Raw genomic sequence first — 16,275 nt, forward strand, 5'->3', positions numbered from 1 at the left:
AGGCGATCTGCTGCTGCCTGCAGCGCTTTCACATGGAGATGAGAGGCGCTGTGATTTCAATGCAGGAGGCCCGGCCCAGTGGCAGACGGTCGACGATGGAGGGTGGGTGGGACTGTGGCTCTGGGCCCCCCTTGGAGGCCTGGACCCGGGGAATTTTGTCTCCCCCTGCCCCACCTCAGCGGCCCTGGTACAGCCTGTTGTTTTTCCACGTATTACCCCATGCTCCTATGTATCCAAAACCTTCTTCTTTACACCAAGACTTATTAAATTCCAGTGTTTTGCGTAGTCTTTCCTCTTCCCTCCCTCCCCCACATAGGAATTACTTCAGAAAAAGCCGTAGTCCAAACCAAAGATTTCAGTCCCTCCCTAAGCTTCTGAAACATTCTCTGTGCTGTAAACTTGTTATTGTTGGCCAGGTCATTGGTTCCTAGGTGAATTACAACATCAGTGTTTGAAGCTTTGCTCTCTTCTTGGATCACTTTCAGTATTTGGTCTGTACATCTTGTAGCTGAAGATCTTGGAAGATATTTCACTAGGTTGGAACCCCTGAACTGAGTTCCTAAGTTAATGCCTCTGATAATGGAGTCCCCGAGCAGTAAGAATTTTCTGCTTTTCACCATTGGTCTGTACATCTTGTAGCTGAAGATCTTGGAAGATATTTCACTAGGTTGGAACCCCTGAACTGAGTTCCTAAGTTAATGCCTCTGATAATGGAGTCCCCGAGCAGTAAGAATTTTCTGCTTTTCACCATTCTGTCATTATTTGGGGGTTGTGCTGCTTTCATTGCCTCTGGTTCCACTACAAATAATGACAGAATGGTGAAAAGCAGAAAATTTTTATTGCTCGGAGATTCCATTATCAGAGGCATTAACTTAGGAACAAAGTTCAGGGGTTCCAACCTAGTGAAATGTCTTCCAGGATCTTCAGCTACAAGATGTACAGACCAGATTCTGAAAGGGCCACCTACCTTTAGTGATCAAAATTTAATGGCAGGCCTAGGGCAGCCGTGATTTCATGTGAGGTAACTCTTCCTCTCCTACCCACAGAAGAAGCACACAAATTTTGCACTTTTGTACTGTCTGGACCAAGGGCTTCTGAGTACTGTGGACTTTCCATGATGTGCCCACTGGACCAGGAGGTTGTGGGAGCCATAGGCGCCGACTCCGTGGGTGCTGTGGGTGCTCGAGCACCTCCAATATTTCACCCACCGGAAGTTTGTTCCATCCCTCCCTCCCTCCGAGTTCCAGGGACCTTGAGAGCGAGACAGAAGGGAAGCTTGCCGAGTGAAGACTACGCTTTTCATTGCCGCTGCCGACGCTGCCTTAACCTGGTACGTTTTTTCAATTTCAGAGGAGGAGGAGGAGGAGGAGGGGGGTGGTGCTGGGAGGGAGGGAGGACGGGCAGGCTGATAATTGTTTGGAAGAGGGAGGGAACGAGGGCAAGCGGCGTGGTGCTTGGTGGGAGGGAGGTCGGTTGGCCTGGTGCTGGGTGGGAGGGAGGTAGGCCTGACGCTGGGTGCTGCTGGGTGGGAGGGAGGCCTGACACGGTGCTGCTGCGTGGTGGGAGGGAGGGAGGCCTGATGCTGGGTGCTGCTGGGTGGGTGGGAGGCCTAATGCTTAGTACTGGGAGGGAGGGAGGCCTGGTGTTGGGTGCCGCTGGGTGGGAGGGAGAGAGGCTTGATGCTGGATGCTGCTGGGTGGGTGGTTGGGAGGGAGGGAGGCCTGATGCTGGGTGGTGCTGAGTGGGTGGGAGGGAGGCCTAGTGCTGGGTGGGAGGCCTGATGCTGGGTGGGAGGGCTGGCAGCCTGATGCTGGGTGCTGGGTGGGAAGGAGGGTGGCTGGACATTTGTGGCTGGAGAGGAGAGTTGCTGGACATGGATGGAGGGCAAGAAATGAAAACTACCCCTCTCCTCAAGACCCTTCACTGGCTCCCTATCCGTTTTCGCATCCTGTTCAAACTTCTTCTACTAACCTATAAATGTACTCACTCTGCTGCTCCCCAGTATCTCTCCACACTCGTCCTTCCCAACACCCCTTCCCGTGCACTCCGCTCCATGGATAAATCCTTCTTATCTGTTCCCTTCTCCACTACTGCCAACTCCAGACTTCGCGCCTTCTGTCTCGCTGCACCCTACGCCTGGAATAAACTTCCTGAGCTCCTACGTCTTGCCCCATCCTTGGCCACCTTTAAATCTAGACTGAAAGCCCACCTCTTTAACATTGCTTTTGACTCGTAACCACTTATAACCACTCGCCTCCACCTACCCTCCTCTCTTCCTTCCCGTTCACATTAATTGATTTGATTTGCTTACTTTATTTATTTTTTGTCTATTAGATTGTAAGCTCTTTGAGCAGGGACTGTCTTTCTTCTATGTTTGTGCAGCGCTGCGTACACCTTGTAGCGCTATAGAAATGCTAAATAGTAGTAGTAGTAGGAGGCAAGAAATGAAGAAGAAAGGAGGAAAGTAAAGAAATAAATGGAAAGGAAGCCCTGGAAAAGGAGTTAAGAGAACAGATAGAGAGCAGCAGAATCAGCGACTAGGACCAATATGGATAGAAAAACAAAATCACCAGACAACAAAGGTAGAAAAAATCATTTTATTTTCATTTTAGTGTTGGAATATGCCCAATTTGAGAATTTACATCTGCTGTCTTATTTTGCACTGGGTATACTGAAAATCATGTTGTTTTTTTTTCTCCTATACTAGTATAATATTTTCAATGATGTCTGTTTATATGCGCCATGGCTGGTGTAAGGGGTGTGGCTATCAGGGGTGGAGTCATGTGGTGACCCCGCCCATAATGAGTACCGGCAATTCGCGATAAATAATTAGGTTTTGGGTTGCTGTTTGGGCACTCGGTCTCTGAAAGGTTCGCCATCACTGGCCTAGGGGATACTAAAGCCTCGTCTTCCAGAGGATAGACCTAGAGCAGTCAGCAGGGGCTTGACAAGCTCCAGGGGCAGGGGTTGTGATTTTCGTTTTCAGACTGGGAGAGATCTCCAGCCCCAGAGATCCCGGTTCTTCCAGAGATCTTAGTTCTATTGTGGCTCCTGCCAGGGGGGGTCGTGACTCCGGGGCCTCGTTCCAATCTCCCACCCGTCCTGCTCAATGAAGGTACACGGGATCTTCCTTTGATTCCGGTAGGAGCTCGGCTCTTTCACTTCCTTCAGATGTGGGCCCAGATTACCTCCGATTAATGGATTTTAGAGGTTATTCAAGACAGATATGCCTTAGAATTTGCTCGGCCCCTAGCAGACGCCTACTTAGAGGCCCCCTGTCAGTCTCGTCTCAAAGCGAGTGTGGTGCGAGACACTCTCCGCAGGCTCTTAGACCTTCAGGCTATTTGTCCCATGCCGTCTTCAGAAGTCAGACAGGGCCATTATTCCATTTACTTTGTGGTCCTGAAGAAGGAAGGTTTCTTTTGGCCCATCTTGGATCTCAAAGCGGTCAATCGCACCCAAGTGTCTAGCTTCAGGATGGAGACCCTTCGGTCCATTATAGTTGCCATCAGGGCGGGAGAGTTTCTGACAGCATTAGATCTGACGGAGGCCTATCTCCACATACCTATCCAGCCCCATCACCAGCGGTTCCTTCGGTTTGCGGTGCTGGGACATCACTTCCAGTTTCGGGCACTCCCGTTTGGTCTGGCGACAGCTCCTCACACTTTCACCAAGATTATGGTAGAGGTGGAGGCTGCTCTCAGGAGAGAGGGCATTTTGGTTCATCTTTATCTGGATGACTGGTTCTTTCAGGTGAAGTCATATCAGGAGAGTGTGGAAGTCACAGCTCGGGTAGTTCAATTCCTTCAGTCCCTGGGCTAGGTTGTCAACTTTGCCATGAGCCCTTCTCAGTCTCTGGAGTATTTGGGGGTGTCGTTCAACATGGCACAAGGTCGAATATTTCTAACCCTGAATGGAATTCTCAAGCTACAACCCAGATTCAGAGCTTCGTCCATCAGCCAGCTCCCTGTGCCCGGGATTGTCTGCAGGTGCTGGGGTCCCTTGGGCCCGAGCACAGATGAGAACTCTTCGGTCCTCCCTCTTGTCCAGATGGTCTCCACACATGGATTTTCTGTGGAAGAATTTGCCCCTGCGAACCCAGGAGCACAGCAATCTCCACTGGTGGCTCCAGATGAGCAATCTGACCAAGGGAATGCCGTTGGAGGCCCCCCCCCCAGTGGATAGTAGTGACGATAGATGCCAGTCTTCGGGACTGGGGAGCCCACTGTATGGGTCAGTTTGCTCGAGGTCTGTGGTCTGCTCAAGAGGCCTCCCTATCGATCAACTTGTTGGAAACCAGGGTGATTCGGCTGGCTCTAGAGGCCTTTGTGGTGCTCCTGAGTGGAGCTGCTGTACAGATTTTCTCGGACAATGTGACTGCAGTGGCTCATTTTAATCGTCAGGGAGGCATGAGAAGTTGCCTCTTGCAGCAGGAAGTGGTAAATCTGATGACCTGGGCAGAGTGTCGCTTGTCAGCTCTCTCAGCTGCACATGTAGCAGGGGTGGAGAATGTCCAGGTGGATTTTCTCTGTTGGCATACTCTAGATCTGGGGAAGCGGTCTCTCAGCCAGCAGGCGTTTCGGTTGATAACGGATCGCTGAGGGATTCCGCTCACAGACCTCTTCGCCACGAGTCACAGTGCAAAAGTACCTCGCTTCTTCTGTCGCAGAAAGGACGTCAAGGCAGAGGGCATACATGCGCTTCTTCAGCAGTTGCCTCAGGGTCTTTTCTATGCATTCTCCCCATGGCCTCTTCTGGGGCGCCTCATTCAAAGGATCGAAGCACGTGGGGCTCTGGTGATTTTGGTGGCCTCGGACTGGCCTCGCAGACCATGATATGCAGATCTGAGGCGTATTCAGTCAGCTCCTCCGCTTTGACTCCCGGACCAGGTCGGTCTTCTGGTACAGGGTCCAATCCATCATCCAGACCCGGCTTGATTTTGTCTTATGGTCTGGCTCTTGAACGAGTGCGCTTGTTGAAGAAGGGTTACTCTTTTCAAGTCATCTCGACCATGCTCTGCTCGCGTTGCTGGTCGACTTCCTTGAGCTACATTAAGTCTTGGCGCATTTTTGAAGCCTGGTGACCTGAACGGGGCATCGCTCTTCTTCGTGCTTCCGTGGCGAAGATGTTCAATTTTTTACAACAGGATTTTGATAAAGGTTTGGTTTTTGCTTCCCTTAAAGTACAGGTGGCGACGTTATCCTGTTTTCGGGGAAAGGTGCTAGGTAAGTCTTTAGCTTGGCATCCAGACGTGTCCTGTTTCTTGAGAGGGGTAGGTCTCATTCACCCTCCAGGACCTGAATTTAGTTCTTTCTGTTCTCACTCCCTTTGAGCCTTTGTCTTCTTGCTCCATTAAGGGCTTAACTCTCAAGACTTGTTTCAGTAGCTATTGCGTTGGCTAGGCGGGTGTCGGAGTTGCAGGCCTTTTCCTGTGGGTCTATTTTCTTGGGGTTTTCGAAAGAGAGAGTGGTTTTGCGTCCTGTGCTTTCGTTTCTTCCTACAGTGGTCTTGCGTTTTCTTCTCTGTCAACCGGTGGTGCTGCCGGTTTTTGGTTCCTCCACAGGGTTGGAGGAGTAGCACAGGTTGCGGACCCTGGAAATCAGGAGAGTTCTCAAACATTATCTGAAGGCCACCGAAAACTTCAGGCGTTTGTATCGTCTGTTTCTGCTTTTTGGAAGATCTCGCAAGCAGCTGGTGGCTTCCAAGCCCACTATTTCAAGGTGGCTTAAAGAGATGATATCTTCCACTTACCTCTTGGCGAGGAAGCAGGTCCCGGAGAAGTTGCGGGCCCATTCTACGAGGTGCCAGGCAGCTTTCTGGGTGGAGTAATTTCTCATCCTGCCCGTGGACATTTGTAAGGCTGCGACTTGTTCTTCCTTGCATTCCCTTTCAAAGCACTACAGGCTAGATGTGCAGTGTCGTCAGGAAGCGGTTTTGGGGGCTAGGGTCCTCACAGCGGGTTTGCTGGGGTCCCTCCCTTAAGGTACTGCTTTGTTACTTCCCATCAACCAATCCTGGGCCAGCCCAGAGGGACGCTAAGGAAGGAGAGATTAGACCTTACCTGCTAATTTGCTTTCCTTTAGTCCCTCCGGACCAGCCCAGGTCCCTCTCGTACTGTCTGCTTTGTTAATTCTGCAGTGTTCCTTGTTTTTCGGTTTCTTCAGGGAGATTATGAGTGGAGCTACTCTGTGCGTTTTCTCTTGGGTCTTTGAAAAAAAAAAATCAAGTAATTCTTCAAATAAGAGAAATAGTTGGAATGAATACTCGAAACTTCTCCTTTCCTGGGAGTTGTGTTGGCTGTAAGAGACTCAATACTTTAGCGTCCGGTTTAAGCATGGTATTTTTGGTGCTTGAGTGGCTGCTCAGATTCTCGGTGACACAGAAGATAGGTCTTTTTTCTTTTTTTTCCTGCTTTGTTAGACATATATTGAGTCTGGGGTCACATGGCCAGGGCTCTTATTGGTTCCAAGAGTCAGAACTTCTCAGTCTCCACCTGCTGGAAGGAGTGCACAACCCATCAGTCCAATCCTGGACTGGTCCGGAGGGACTAAAGGAAAGCAAATTAGCAGGTAAGGTCTCATTTCTCCTTACCTACTAATTTTCTTAGCTGGAGACTCTCCAGACTGGTGCATGGGTTTATGCTGACCTGCTGGTAGATGGAGTCTGTGATCCACTGGTTTGATGGCATAGAGAATAGAATTTGATGTAGTGCTTTTCTGTGGTTACAATCAAAGTGGTTTACATATTATATACAGGTATTTATTTTGTACTTGGGGCAACAGAGGGTTAAGTGGCATGCCCAGAGTCAAAAGGAGCTGCAGTGGGAATTGAACCTAGTTCTCTGGGCTCTCAGGTTGCTACACTAACCATTAGACTCCTCCTCCACTCCAGTATACCTGAGATCCAAGCCATAAAAAGGTTGCTCAAACAGCAACAAACTACAACAGCTCTACATTACCAGAGACTAGTTCCTTCTAGCTCCTAAAATCTACATACAGCTCACTGGTGTATCTCCTGGAGGAGAAAGGTGTCAGCTTAAAGGAACATTGATTGAAGCCTTTGTATTTTTCTGTTTCACATCAGACCATTCCAGCTGTCAGCTACAATTGTTTTTTTTGTTTGTGTTTTAGGGCAGAGTTATGTGAATGTAACTGAAACAGGAAAATTAAAGCTAATCACTTTTCGTAAATCCATGTCTGGATCATACGGTTGCACCCTGACTTACAAACGCATGAAGGATAATCTACAGGAAGAAAAAGAAGCATTTAAGTCTTACAAATTTATGCTGTTTGGTAAGGACAGGCAATAATTATTTTGCGTAGACTACAATGTATGGTAATTTTTGGTTCCTTGTATCCGTCAAGGATTTTCATATTTCATGAGCAGCTGAAGGATCATTTAACCTAAAATTGTCTTCAGTTTAAAATGGAATGAAGAATAAATGATTTGTGGAAGTGTACAACCAAGTTGTGGTGTAAGACACCTACTTGCCGACTAAGACTGGCATGAAGTGTTCTGCAGCCCACTCACAAGGGTCTCTGTAGTTTTTGACCTAGAATTTAGAAGCATACGATTACATGTATCAATATAGAAGGAAAAGGAGATAAATATATACTGGTTGATAATCAAAGTGATTTAAGCGGGCAGGAGAGGGGCCTGCTCACTTGAACTGCAGTTTGTGGGCTAGCTGCTGAGGCAGAATTGAGGCAGAGCTGGTACTTATGAGGGTGCCAGCAGTATTTAGTGGTGGCATCTGCATAGCTTACCGGGAATGTAGGACTGCAGAAAAGCAGTCCTAAATTTGCCTGGTTAGCAATGTGGGCACTGGCACTGAATATCAGCCAGTATCTGCATAACTTCCAGTACCAGCTGCCCTCCTTCCCACCACCCCCCAACAAAATCCAGACCTCTCTCCCACCCTCCCCAACAAGACAAGACCTCCCTTCTATCCACCTCCCTGTCAGGAACAGGCCCTTTAGGCCTACCTTAATCTTATTGGTGGACCAGTGAGGGCAGGAGCGAGTGGGCTTCGCTTCTGCCCCCATTGTCCCACTGCACCACCAGAAGGTAGGCCTGAGGAGGGGGCCCTACTGTGACGGTGGAGGGGATGGATTTATATTGGCATGGTGGAGGGGAGGCTAGACAGTGGATCGAGATTGGGGGTGGGCTTCTGTTGGTGTGGTGGAGAGAGAAGGGCTTGGATGGAAGATCAAGATAGGAAGCCTTTATTTCTCCTTATGCAGGTCTTGGCTGCTATTCAGCTGGGACCCGCATAATTGTGTTATGTGGATCCGAACTGAATATCGGCCAGGACCTGAATATATCCCAGTGACCAGGAGAAGTCTGGTGAGACCTGGATATTTAGTGCCGGTGCCTGGACATACCTTCAGCATTGAATATTTGGGGCTGTTTTAGCTGGCCATAGCATTAAAAAAAAGCAAAAAAAAACCCAGTCGCTGCTACCAGCTGAATATTGACTGGATAGACGTTTATTCATATAGGTATTTACCTGTATAGATATTTATATGTCTCTGTGTATAAATATATAGATATCAAAATGTAGATAGATAAGGTCAATTTTCACTTGAATGCCTTTGTAAGTAGAAATGTCTAATATCAAGTTATACATGATTCTTCTTGGACAAACAGGACCATTCAGCCACACATGGGTGACATCATCCAGTGGCGCCAGTTTGGACATTCTCTCTCTACAGTGCATTCACTCTGCAGCCCCTCACTACCTCTCCACCCTCATCTCTCCCTACACTCCTTCCCTAGAACTCCGTTCACTAGGCAAATCTTTCCTAATTGCACCCTTCTCCTCCATCGCTAACTCCAGACTCCGCTCCTTCTATCTCGCTGCACCTTATGCCTGGAATAGGCTTCCTGAGCCATTACGTCTAGCTCCATCCCTGGCTGCCTTCAAATCCGGGCTAAAGGCCTACCTGTTTGATGCTGCTTTCGACTCCTGACTTGTAACTTTTATCTTATCCTTATGTGTCCTTCTGTCTGTCCTTCCCTTAACCTTTTTGGTCCTGTCTGTTTGTCCTGATTTAGATTGTAAGCTCTTTTGAGCAGGGACTGTCTTCTTCATGTTCAGTTGTAAAGCGCTGCTTACGACTGGTAGCACTATAGAAGTGATTTATAGTAGTAGTATAGCCCAGAAAAGTGTAGAAAGGCATTCTGAGCATGTGCAGGCATTTCCGCTGTAAGTCCGTTTGTCCTCCACCCTTAGTCAGTTTTATCCACTTGACAAGTCAGAATGTTTTTTTCCATAGCGTCCCACAGATCAATCCAGAGACTTGTGGGTTATGTCCCTCTACCAGCAGGTGGAGATAGAGAGAACTTCAGAAGTTTACTATATGTGGTCATGTGCAGCCACCTTAACTTCAGTATTCTCTCTATCTAGCAGGTGGATAGTCATAACCTTGCAGCTCTGGATTGATTGGCTCCTGGCCTGGTCCCGAGTTGTCGAGCTTCTGGGGTCTGAGGTGTCCCGGTCCTGGGACTTGGGTGCACACCTGGTGGTGCTAGGTCCCTCCCTTCCTCTCCCATTGACCCCTCCTCTCTTCCTGACCGGGATTTGTGTTTCTCACTCTCCTGACTTTAAAAAGAGTCTGAGGTTTCTTTTGCTCCAGCGTCCTCTCCTACCTTAAAAAAAATGCGGGTTTGAGCACTGTTACAAAAAAACCAGCGAGCTGATTCCGGTTTGCAGTACCGACTGAGGGGTGTGAGGACTGACTTAGCATGTGACAGCGATTCCCGAGGAGGTGAATAGTCATTCTCCGAGGACAAGCAGGCTGCTTGTTCTCACTGATGGGTTGACGTCCTCGGCAGCCCCCTCCATCGGAAAGTTTACTAGCAAAGGCCTTTGCTAGTCCTCGCGCGCCCATGCGCACTGCGCATGCGCAGCCGTCTTCCCGCCCGAAACCAGCTCAAGCCGGCCAGTCTTCTTTCGTCCGCGCTCGGTACGGTCGTGTTACGCCGTTCGTGCCCCAGAGAGTCGACCTCGCGCGTCCTTTTCGACGTGGTTTTTCCTTGTTTTCATTACAAAAAGTTCGGGAAGTGCTCCGGAAGTGTTCCGGAAGACCCTTTCGGGTTTTCTGCCCTTCCCGTATTTTCTCAGCTTTTGCCCCGTAAGTTTTCTTTCGTTGTCGGGGTAGGCCTAGTTTGGCCTCGGTCGAGATTTTTCTCCCCTTAAATTTTGGTGCTTCAATTTTCGCCATTTCGGCTTTTGATTTCGCCGGCGTGATTTTTCCGCCCATGACATCGAAGCCTTCCAGCGGCTTCAAGAAGTGCACCCAGTGCGCCCGGGTAATCTCGCTCACTGATAGGCACTCTGCGTGTCTTCAGTGTCTAGGGGCCCAGCACCGCCCTCAGAACTGTAGTCTGTGTTCCCTGTTACAAAGGCGGACTCAGGTAGCGAGATTAGCCCAGTGGAACGTTTTGTTCTCGGGCTCTTCGTCGACATCGGCACCGGAGGCATCGAGTGCATCGACGTCGTCAGCGTCCGGACCATCTTCCTTGGCTGCCGCTCCATCGACTGCATCGAGGCATCGGACCTCTGCATCGGCGCCGAGGCATCGGGCGACTGCATCGACGTCGGTGGTACCGAGACTTCGTCTGCTGATGTCGTCGGACGGAGGTGCATCGTCAGGAGTGCAGGTGAGGGCTGTCCATTCCCCTGCTGGTGGCGGTGAACCTTCGGGTGGGTCTCCTCCTACCCTGAGGGCTCCTGCGGTACAGCCCCCCCGGGATCGACCCTCTTCGGTCTCGGCCCCGAGGAAGCGACGGATGGATTCTACGTCCTCCTCGTCGGTGCCGGGGAGCTCCGGTGACATGCTTCGGAAGAAGTCGAAGAAGCATCGACACCGGTCCCCTCCCCGTGTCGGCACCGAGAGCTCTGGGTCGCCGAGGGATTCGGCACCCAGCAGGCATCGGCACCGAGAGGACCGCTCACCCTCTGTTCAGGAGGTGTCGATGCGCTCCACTCTGGACAGCCCGGAACAGCCTCCTCGCCCGGAACAGGTTCTGACGTCGACGCCTGCATCGACCTCTCAGCCTTTTTCTGCAGCCACTCTAAACGAGAGCCTCCGGGCCGTTCTCCCAGAGATTCTGGGAGAGCTGTTGCGCCCTACCCCTCCGGTACCGGCGGTGCTTGCGCCTCCGGTACCGTCGAGCGTGGCGCCGGCTGGCCCATCGCCCAGGTTGAGGTCCCCGACGTCGTACCGACCGCGGCCACCTCCCAGGAAGGCTCCCCGACTACGTCGTCGGAGGGAGCTTCGCCGATGCGGGCGAGGGAGTCTACCTCTCGACGCCCCCACCGTGGACGGGGTTCCACCGAGTCGAGCAGGGCGAGGTTGCAGACACAGGTTCGTGAACTTGTGTCTGACACCGAGGGTGAGGCCTCGTGGGAGGAAGAGGAAGATCCCAGATATTTCTCTGACGAGGAGTCTGAGGGTCTTCCTTCTGATCCCACTCCCTCTCCTGAGAGACAGCTTTCTCCTCCCGAGAGTCTGTCTTTTGCTTCCTTTGTCCGGGAGATGTCTACGGCCATCCCCTCCCGGGTGGTTGTGGAGGACGAGCCCAGGGCTGAAATGTTTGAGCTCCTGGACTATCCTTCTCCACCTAAGGAAGCGTCCACTGTTCCCTTGCACCATGTCCTGAAAAAGACATTGCTTGCGAACTGGACCAAGCCATTAAGTAATCCCCACATTCCCAAGAAGATCGAGTCCCAGTACCGGATCCATGGGGACCCAGAGCTGATGCGCACCCAGTTGCCTCATGACTCTGGAGTTGTGGATTTGGCCCTAAAGAAGGCTAAGAGTTCTAGGGAGCATGCTTCGGCGCCCCCGGGCAAGGACTCTAGAACCTTAGACTCCTTTGGGAGGAAGGCCTACCATTCTTCTATGCTCGTGGCCAAGATCCAGTCTTACCAGCTCTACACGAGCATACACATGCGGAACAATGTGCGGCAGTTGGCGGGCTTGGTTGATGCTCTTCCCCCTGAGCAAGCCAAGCCTTTTCAGGAGGTGGTCAGGCAGCTGAAGGCGTGCAGAAAATTCCTGGCCAGAGGAGTTTATGACACTTTTGATGTTGCGTCCAGGGCCGCTGCTCAAGTTGTGGTGATGCGCAGGCTCTCATGGCTGCGTGCCGCCGACCTGGAGAATAGACTCCAGCAGCGGATTGCGGACTCGCCTTGCCGTGCGGACAACATTTTTGGAGAAAAAGTCGAGCAGGTGGTAGAGTCTCTCCACCAGCGGGACACCGCATTCGACAAGTTCTCCCGCCGGCAGCCTTCAGCCTCTACCTCTACAGGTAGAAGATTTTTCGGGGGAAGGAAGACTGGTCCCTATGCTTCTGGTAAGCGTAGGTACAATCCTCCTTCCCGACAGCCTGCGGCCCAGGCTAAGCCCCAGCGCGCTCGCTCTCGTCAGCAGCGTGCGCCTCAGCAAGGCCCCGCGGCTCCCCAGCAAAAGCAAGGGGCGAGCTTTTGACTGGCTCCAGCAGAGCATAGCCGACATCCAAGTGTCAGTGCCGGGCGACCTGCCGGTCGGGGGGAGGTTGAAAGCTTTTCACCAAAGGTGGCCTCTCATAACCTCCGATCAGTGGGTTCTGCAAATAGTCCGGCAAGGATACACCCTCAATTTGGCCTCAAAACCTCCAATTTGTCCACCGGGAGCTCAGTCTTACAGCTTCCAGCACAAGCAGGTACTTGCAGAGGAACTCTCCGCCCTTCTCAGCGCCAATGCGGTCGAGCCCGTGCCATCCGGGCAAGAAGGGCTGGGATTCTATTCCAGGTACTTCCTTGTGGAAAAGAAAACAGGGGGGATGCGTCCCATCCTAGACCTAAGGGCCCTGAACAAATATCTCGTAAAAGAAAAGTTCAGGATGCTTTCCCTGGGCACCCTTCTCCCCATGATTCAGCAAAACGATTGGCTATGCTCTCTGGACTTGAAGGATGCCTACACTCACATCCCGATACTGCCAGCTCACAGACAGTATCTGCGATTTCAGCTGGGCACACGCCACTTCCAGTACTGTGTGCTACCCTTTGGGCTCGCCTCTGCGCCCAGGGTGTTCACAAAGTGCCTAGCTGTGGTAGCAGCGGCACTTCGCAGGCTGGGGGTGCACGTGTTCCCATATCTCGACGATTGGCTGGTGAAGAACACATCCGACGCAGGAGCCCTGCAGTCCATGCAGATGACTATTCGCCTACTGGAGCTACTGGGGTTTGTGATAAATTATCCAAAGTCCCATCTTCTTCCAATGCAGAGACTCGAATTCATAGGAGCTCTGCTGGATTCTCGGACGGCTCGCGCCTATCTCCCAGAGACGAGAGCCAACAACTTGTTGTCCCTCGTCTCGCGGGTGCGAGCGTCCCAGCAGATCACAGCTCGGCAGATGTTGAGATTGCTGGGCCACATGGCCTCCACAGTTCATGTGACTCCCATGGCCCGCCTTCACATGAGATCTGCTCAATGGACCCTAGCCTCCCAGTGGTATCAGGCCGCTGGGGGTCTAGAGGACGTGATCCACCTGTCCACGAGTTTTCTCAAATCCCTGTATTGGTGGACGATTTGCTCCAATTTGACTCTGGGACGTCCCTTCCAAATTCCTCAGCCACAAAAAGTGCTGACCACGGATGCGTCCCTCCTGGGATGGGGAGCTCATGTCGATGGGCTCCACACCCAAGGAAGCTGGTCCCTCCAGGAACGCGATCTGCAGATCAATCTTCTGGAGTTACGAGCGATCTGGAACGCTCTGAAGGCTTTCAGAGATCGGCTGTCCCACCAAATTATCCAAATTCAGACAGACAACCAGGTTGCCATGTACTATGTCAACAAGCAGGGGGGCACCGGATCTCGCCCCCTGTGTCAGGAAGCCGTCAGCATGTGGCTCTGGGCTCGCCGTCACGGCATGGTGCTCCAAGCCACATATCTGGCAGGCGTAAACAACAGTCTGGCCGACAGGTTGAGCAGGATTATGCAACCTCACGAGTGGTCGCTCAATTCCCGTGTGGTACGACAGATCTTCCAGGTGTGGGGCCCCCCTTGGTAGATCTCTTCGCATCTCGAGTGAACCACAAAGTCCCTCAGTTCTGTTCCAGGCTTCAGGCCCACGGCAGACTGGCATCGGATGCCTTCCTCCTGGATTGGGGGGAGGGCCTGCTGTATGCTTATCCTCCCATCCCTCTGGTGGGGAAGACTTTGTTGAAACTCAAGCAAGACCGAGGCACCATGATTCTGATTGCTCCTTTTTGGCCGCGTCAGATCTGGTTCCCTCTTCTTCTGGAGTTATCCTCCGAAGAACCGTGGAGATTGGAGTGTTTTCCGACCCTCATCACGCAGGACGAAGGGGCTCTTCTGCATCCCAACCTCCAGTCTCTGGCTCTCACGGCCTGGATGTTGAGGGCGTAGACTTTGCCTCTTTGGGTCTGTCAGAGGGTGTCTCCCGCATCTTGCTTGCTTCCAGGAAAGATTCCACTAAGAGGAGTTACTTCTTTCTGTGGAGGAGGTTTGCCGTCTGGTGTGACAGCAAGGCCCTAGATCCTCGCTCTTGTCCTACACAGACCCTGCTTGAATACCTTCTGCACTTGTCTGAGTCTGGTCTCAAGACCAACTCTGTAAGGGTTCACCTTAGTGCAATCGGTGCATACCATTACCGTGTGAAAGGTAAGCCGATCTCAGGACAGCCTTTAGTTGTTCGCTTCATGAGAGGTTTGCTTTTGTCAAAGCCCCCTGTCAAGCCTCCTACAGTGTCATGGGATCTCAATGTCGTTCTCACCCAGCTGATGAAACCTCCTTTTGAGCCACTGAATTCCTGCCATCCGAAGTACTTGACCTGGAAGGTCATTTTCTTGGTGGCAGTTACTTCGGCTCGTAGAGTCAGTGAGCTTCAGGCCCTGGTAGCCCAGGCTCCTTACACCAAATTTCATCACAACAGAGTAGTCCTCCGCACTCACCCTAAGTTTCTGCCAAAGGTCGTGTCGGAGTTCCATCTGAACCAGTCAATTGTCTTGCCAACATTTTTTCCCCGTCCTCATTCCTGCCCTGCTGAACGTCAGCTGCACACATTGGACTGCAAGAGAGCATTGGCCTTCTATCTGGAGCGGACACAGCCCAACAGACAGTCCGCCCAATTGTTTGTTTCTTTTGATCCCAATAGGAGGGGAGTGGCTGTAGGAAAACGCACCATATCCAATTGGCTAGCAGATTGCATTTCCTTCACTTACGCCCAGGCGGGGCTGGCTCTTGAGGGTCATGTCACGGCTCATAATGTTAGAGCCATGGCTGCGTCGGTAGCCCACTTGAAGTCAGCCTCTATTGAAGAAATTTGCAAAGCTGCGACGTGGTCATCTGTCCACACATTCACATCCCATTACTGCCTGCAGCAGGATACCCGACGCGACAGTCGGTTCGGGCAGTCAGTTCTTCAGAACCTGTTTGGGCTTTAGGATCCAACTCCACCCCCCGAGGGCCCTGTTTGTTCTGTTCCAGGCTACACTCTCAGTTAGTTGGTAAATTTTTTAGGTCAATCTCAGTTATGTCCTCGCCGTTGCGAGGCCCAATTGACCATGGTTGTTGTTTTGAGTGAGCCTGGGGGCTAGGGATACCCCATCAGTGAGAACAAGCAGCCTGCTTGTCCTCGGAGAAAGCGAATGCTACATACCTGTAGAAGGTATTCTCCGAGGACAGCAGGCTGATTGTTCTCACAAACCCGCCCGCCTCCCCTTTGGAGTTGAGTCTTCCCTTGAAGTGTATTGTCTTGCTACATACTGGACTGGCCGGCTCGAGCCGGTTTCGGGCGGGAAGACGGCTGCGCATGCGCAGTGCGCATGGGCGCGCGAGGACTAGCAAAGGCCTTTGCTAGTAAACTTTCCGATGGAGGGGGCTGCCGAGGACGTCAACCCATCAGTGAGAACAATCAGCCTGCTGTCCTCGGAGAATACCTTCTACAGGTATGTAGCATTCGCTTTACCCTACCTGTATCGGTGGGAGAGAGCAAAAGCAGCTCCCTGTGTGGGAGCCGCTGGACTGATGCTGTTTCCTGTGCCGGAGCTCCACTGTACAGCCTGACTCTGTGGATCATTGTGCTCCTTCCCAGCTCGTTTTGGCGGGCACAGGGCAGCTGTTTTATTGAGCGCACACCATCTTTCCTGCCGCTCCGCATATCAAGGGTGAAGCGCCTGTGCTCTCTTAGGGCCCGATCTGCCTGCAAATCTGGCAGTTTTATGTGCAGACTTTTCAGAAGATGTGACTGGTGAACTGGGGT

General features: G+C 51.7%; 1 protein-coding gene across 3 annotated transcripts in view; it reads left to right on the forward strand.

Moving 5' to 3' along the window:
* ZPBP2 (zona pellucida binding protein 2) overlaps positions 1–16,275 on the forward strand; it is a 175,681-nt gene that overhangs the window by 72,984 nt on the left and 86,422 nt on the right. For all 3 annotated transcript variants that reach the window (XM_030221879.1, XM_030221880.1, XM_030221881.1), the window contains exon 4: positions 7,131–7,292. In XM_030221879.1, coding sequence (XP_030077739.1) covers positions 7,131–7,292 — 162 coding nt within the window. The remainder of the gene's footprint in view (positions 1–7,130; positions 7,293–16,275) is intronic.

The sequence above is a fragment of the Microcaecilia unicolor genome, chromosome 12, assembly GCF_901765095.1.
Source record: "Microcaecilia unicolor chromosome 12, aMicUni1.1, whole genome shotgun sequence".
NCBI lineage: Eukaryota > Metazoa > Chordata > Amphibia > Gymnophiona > Siphonopidae > Microcaecilia > Microcaecilia unicolor.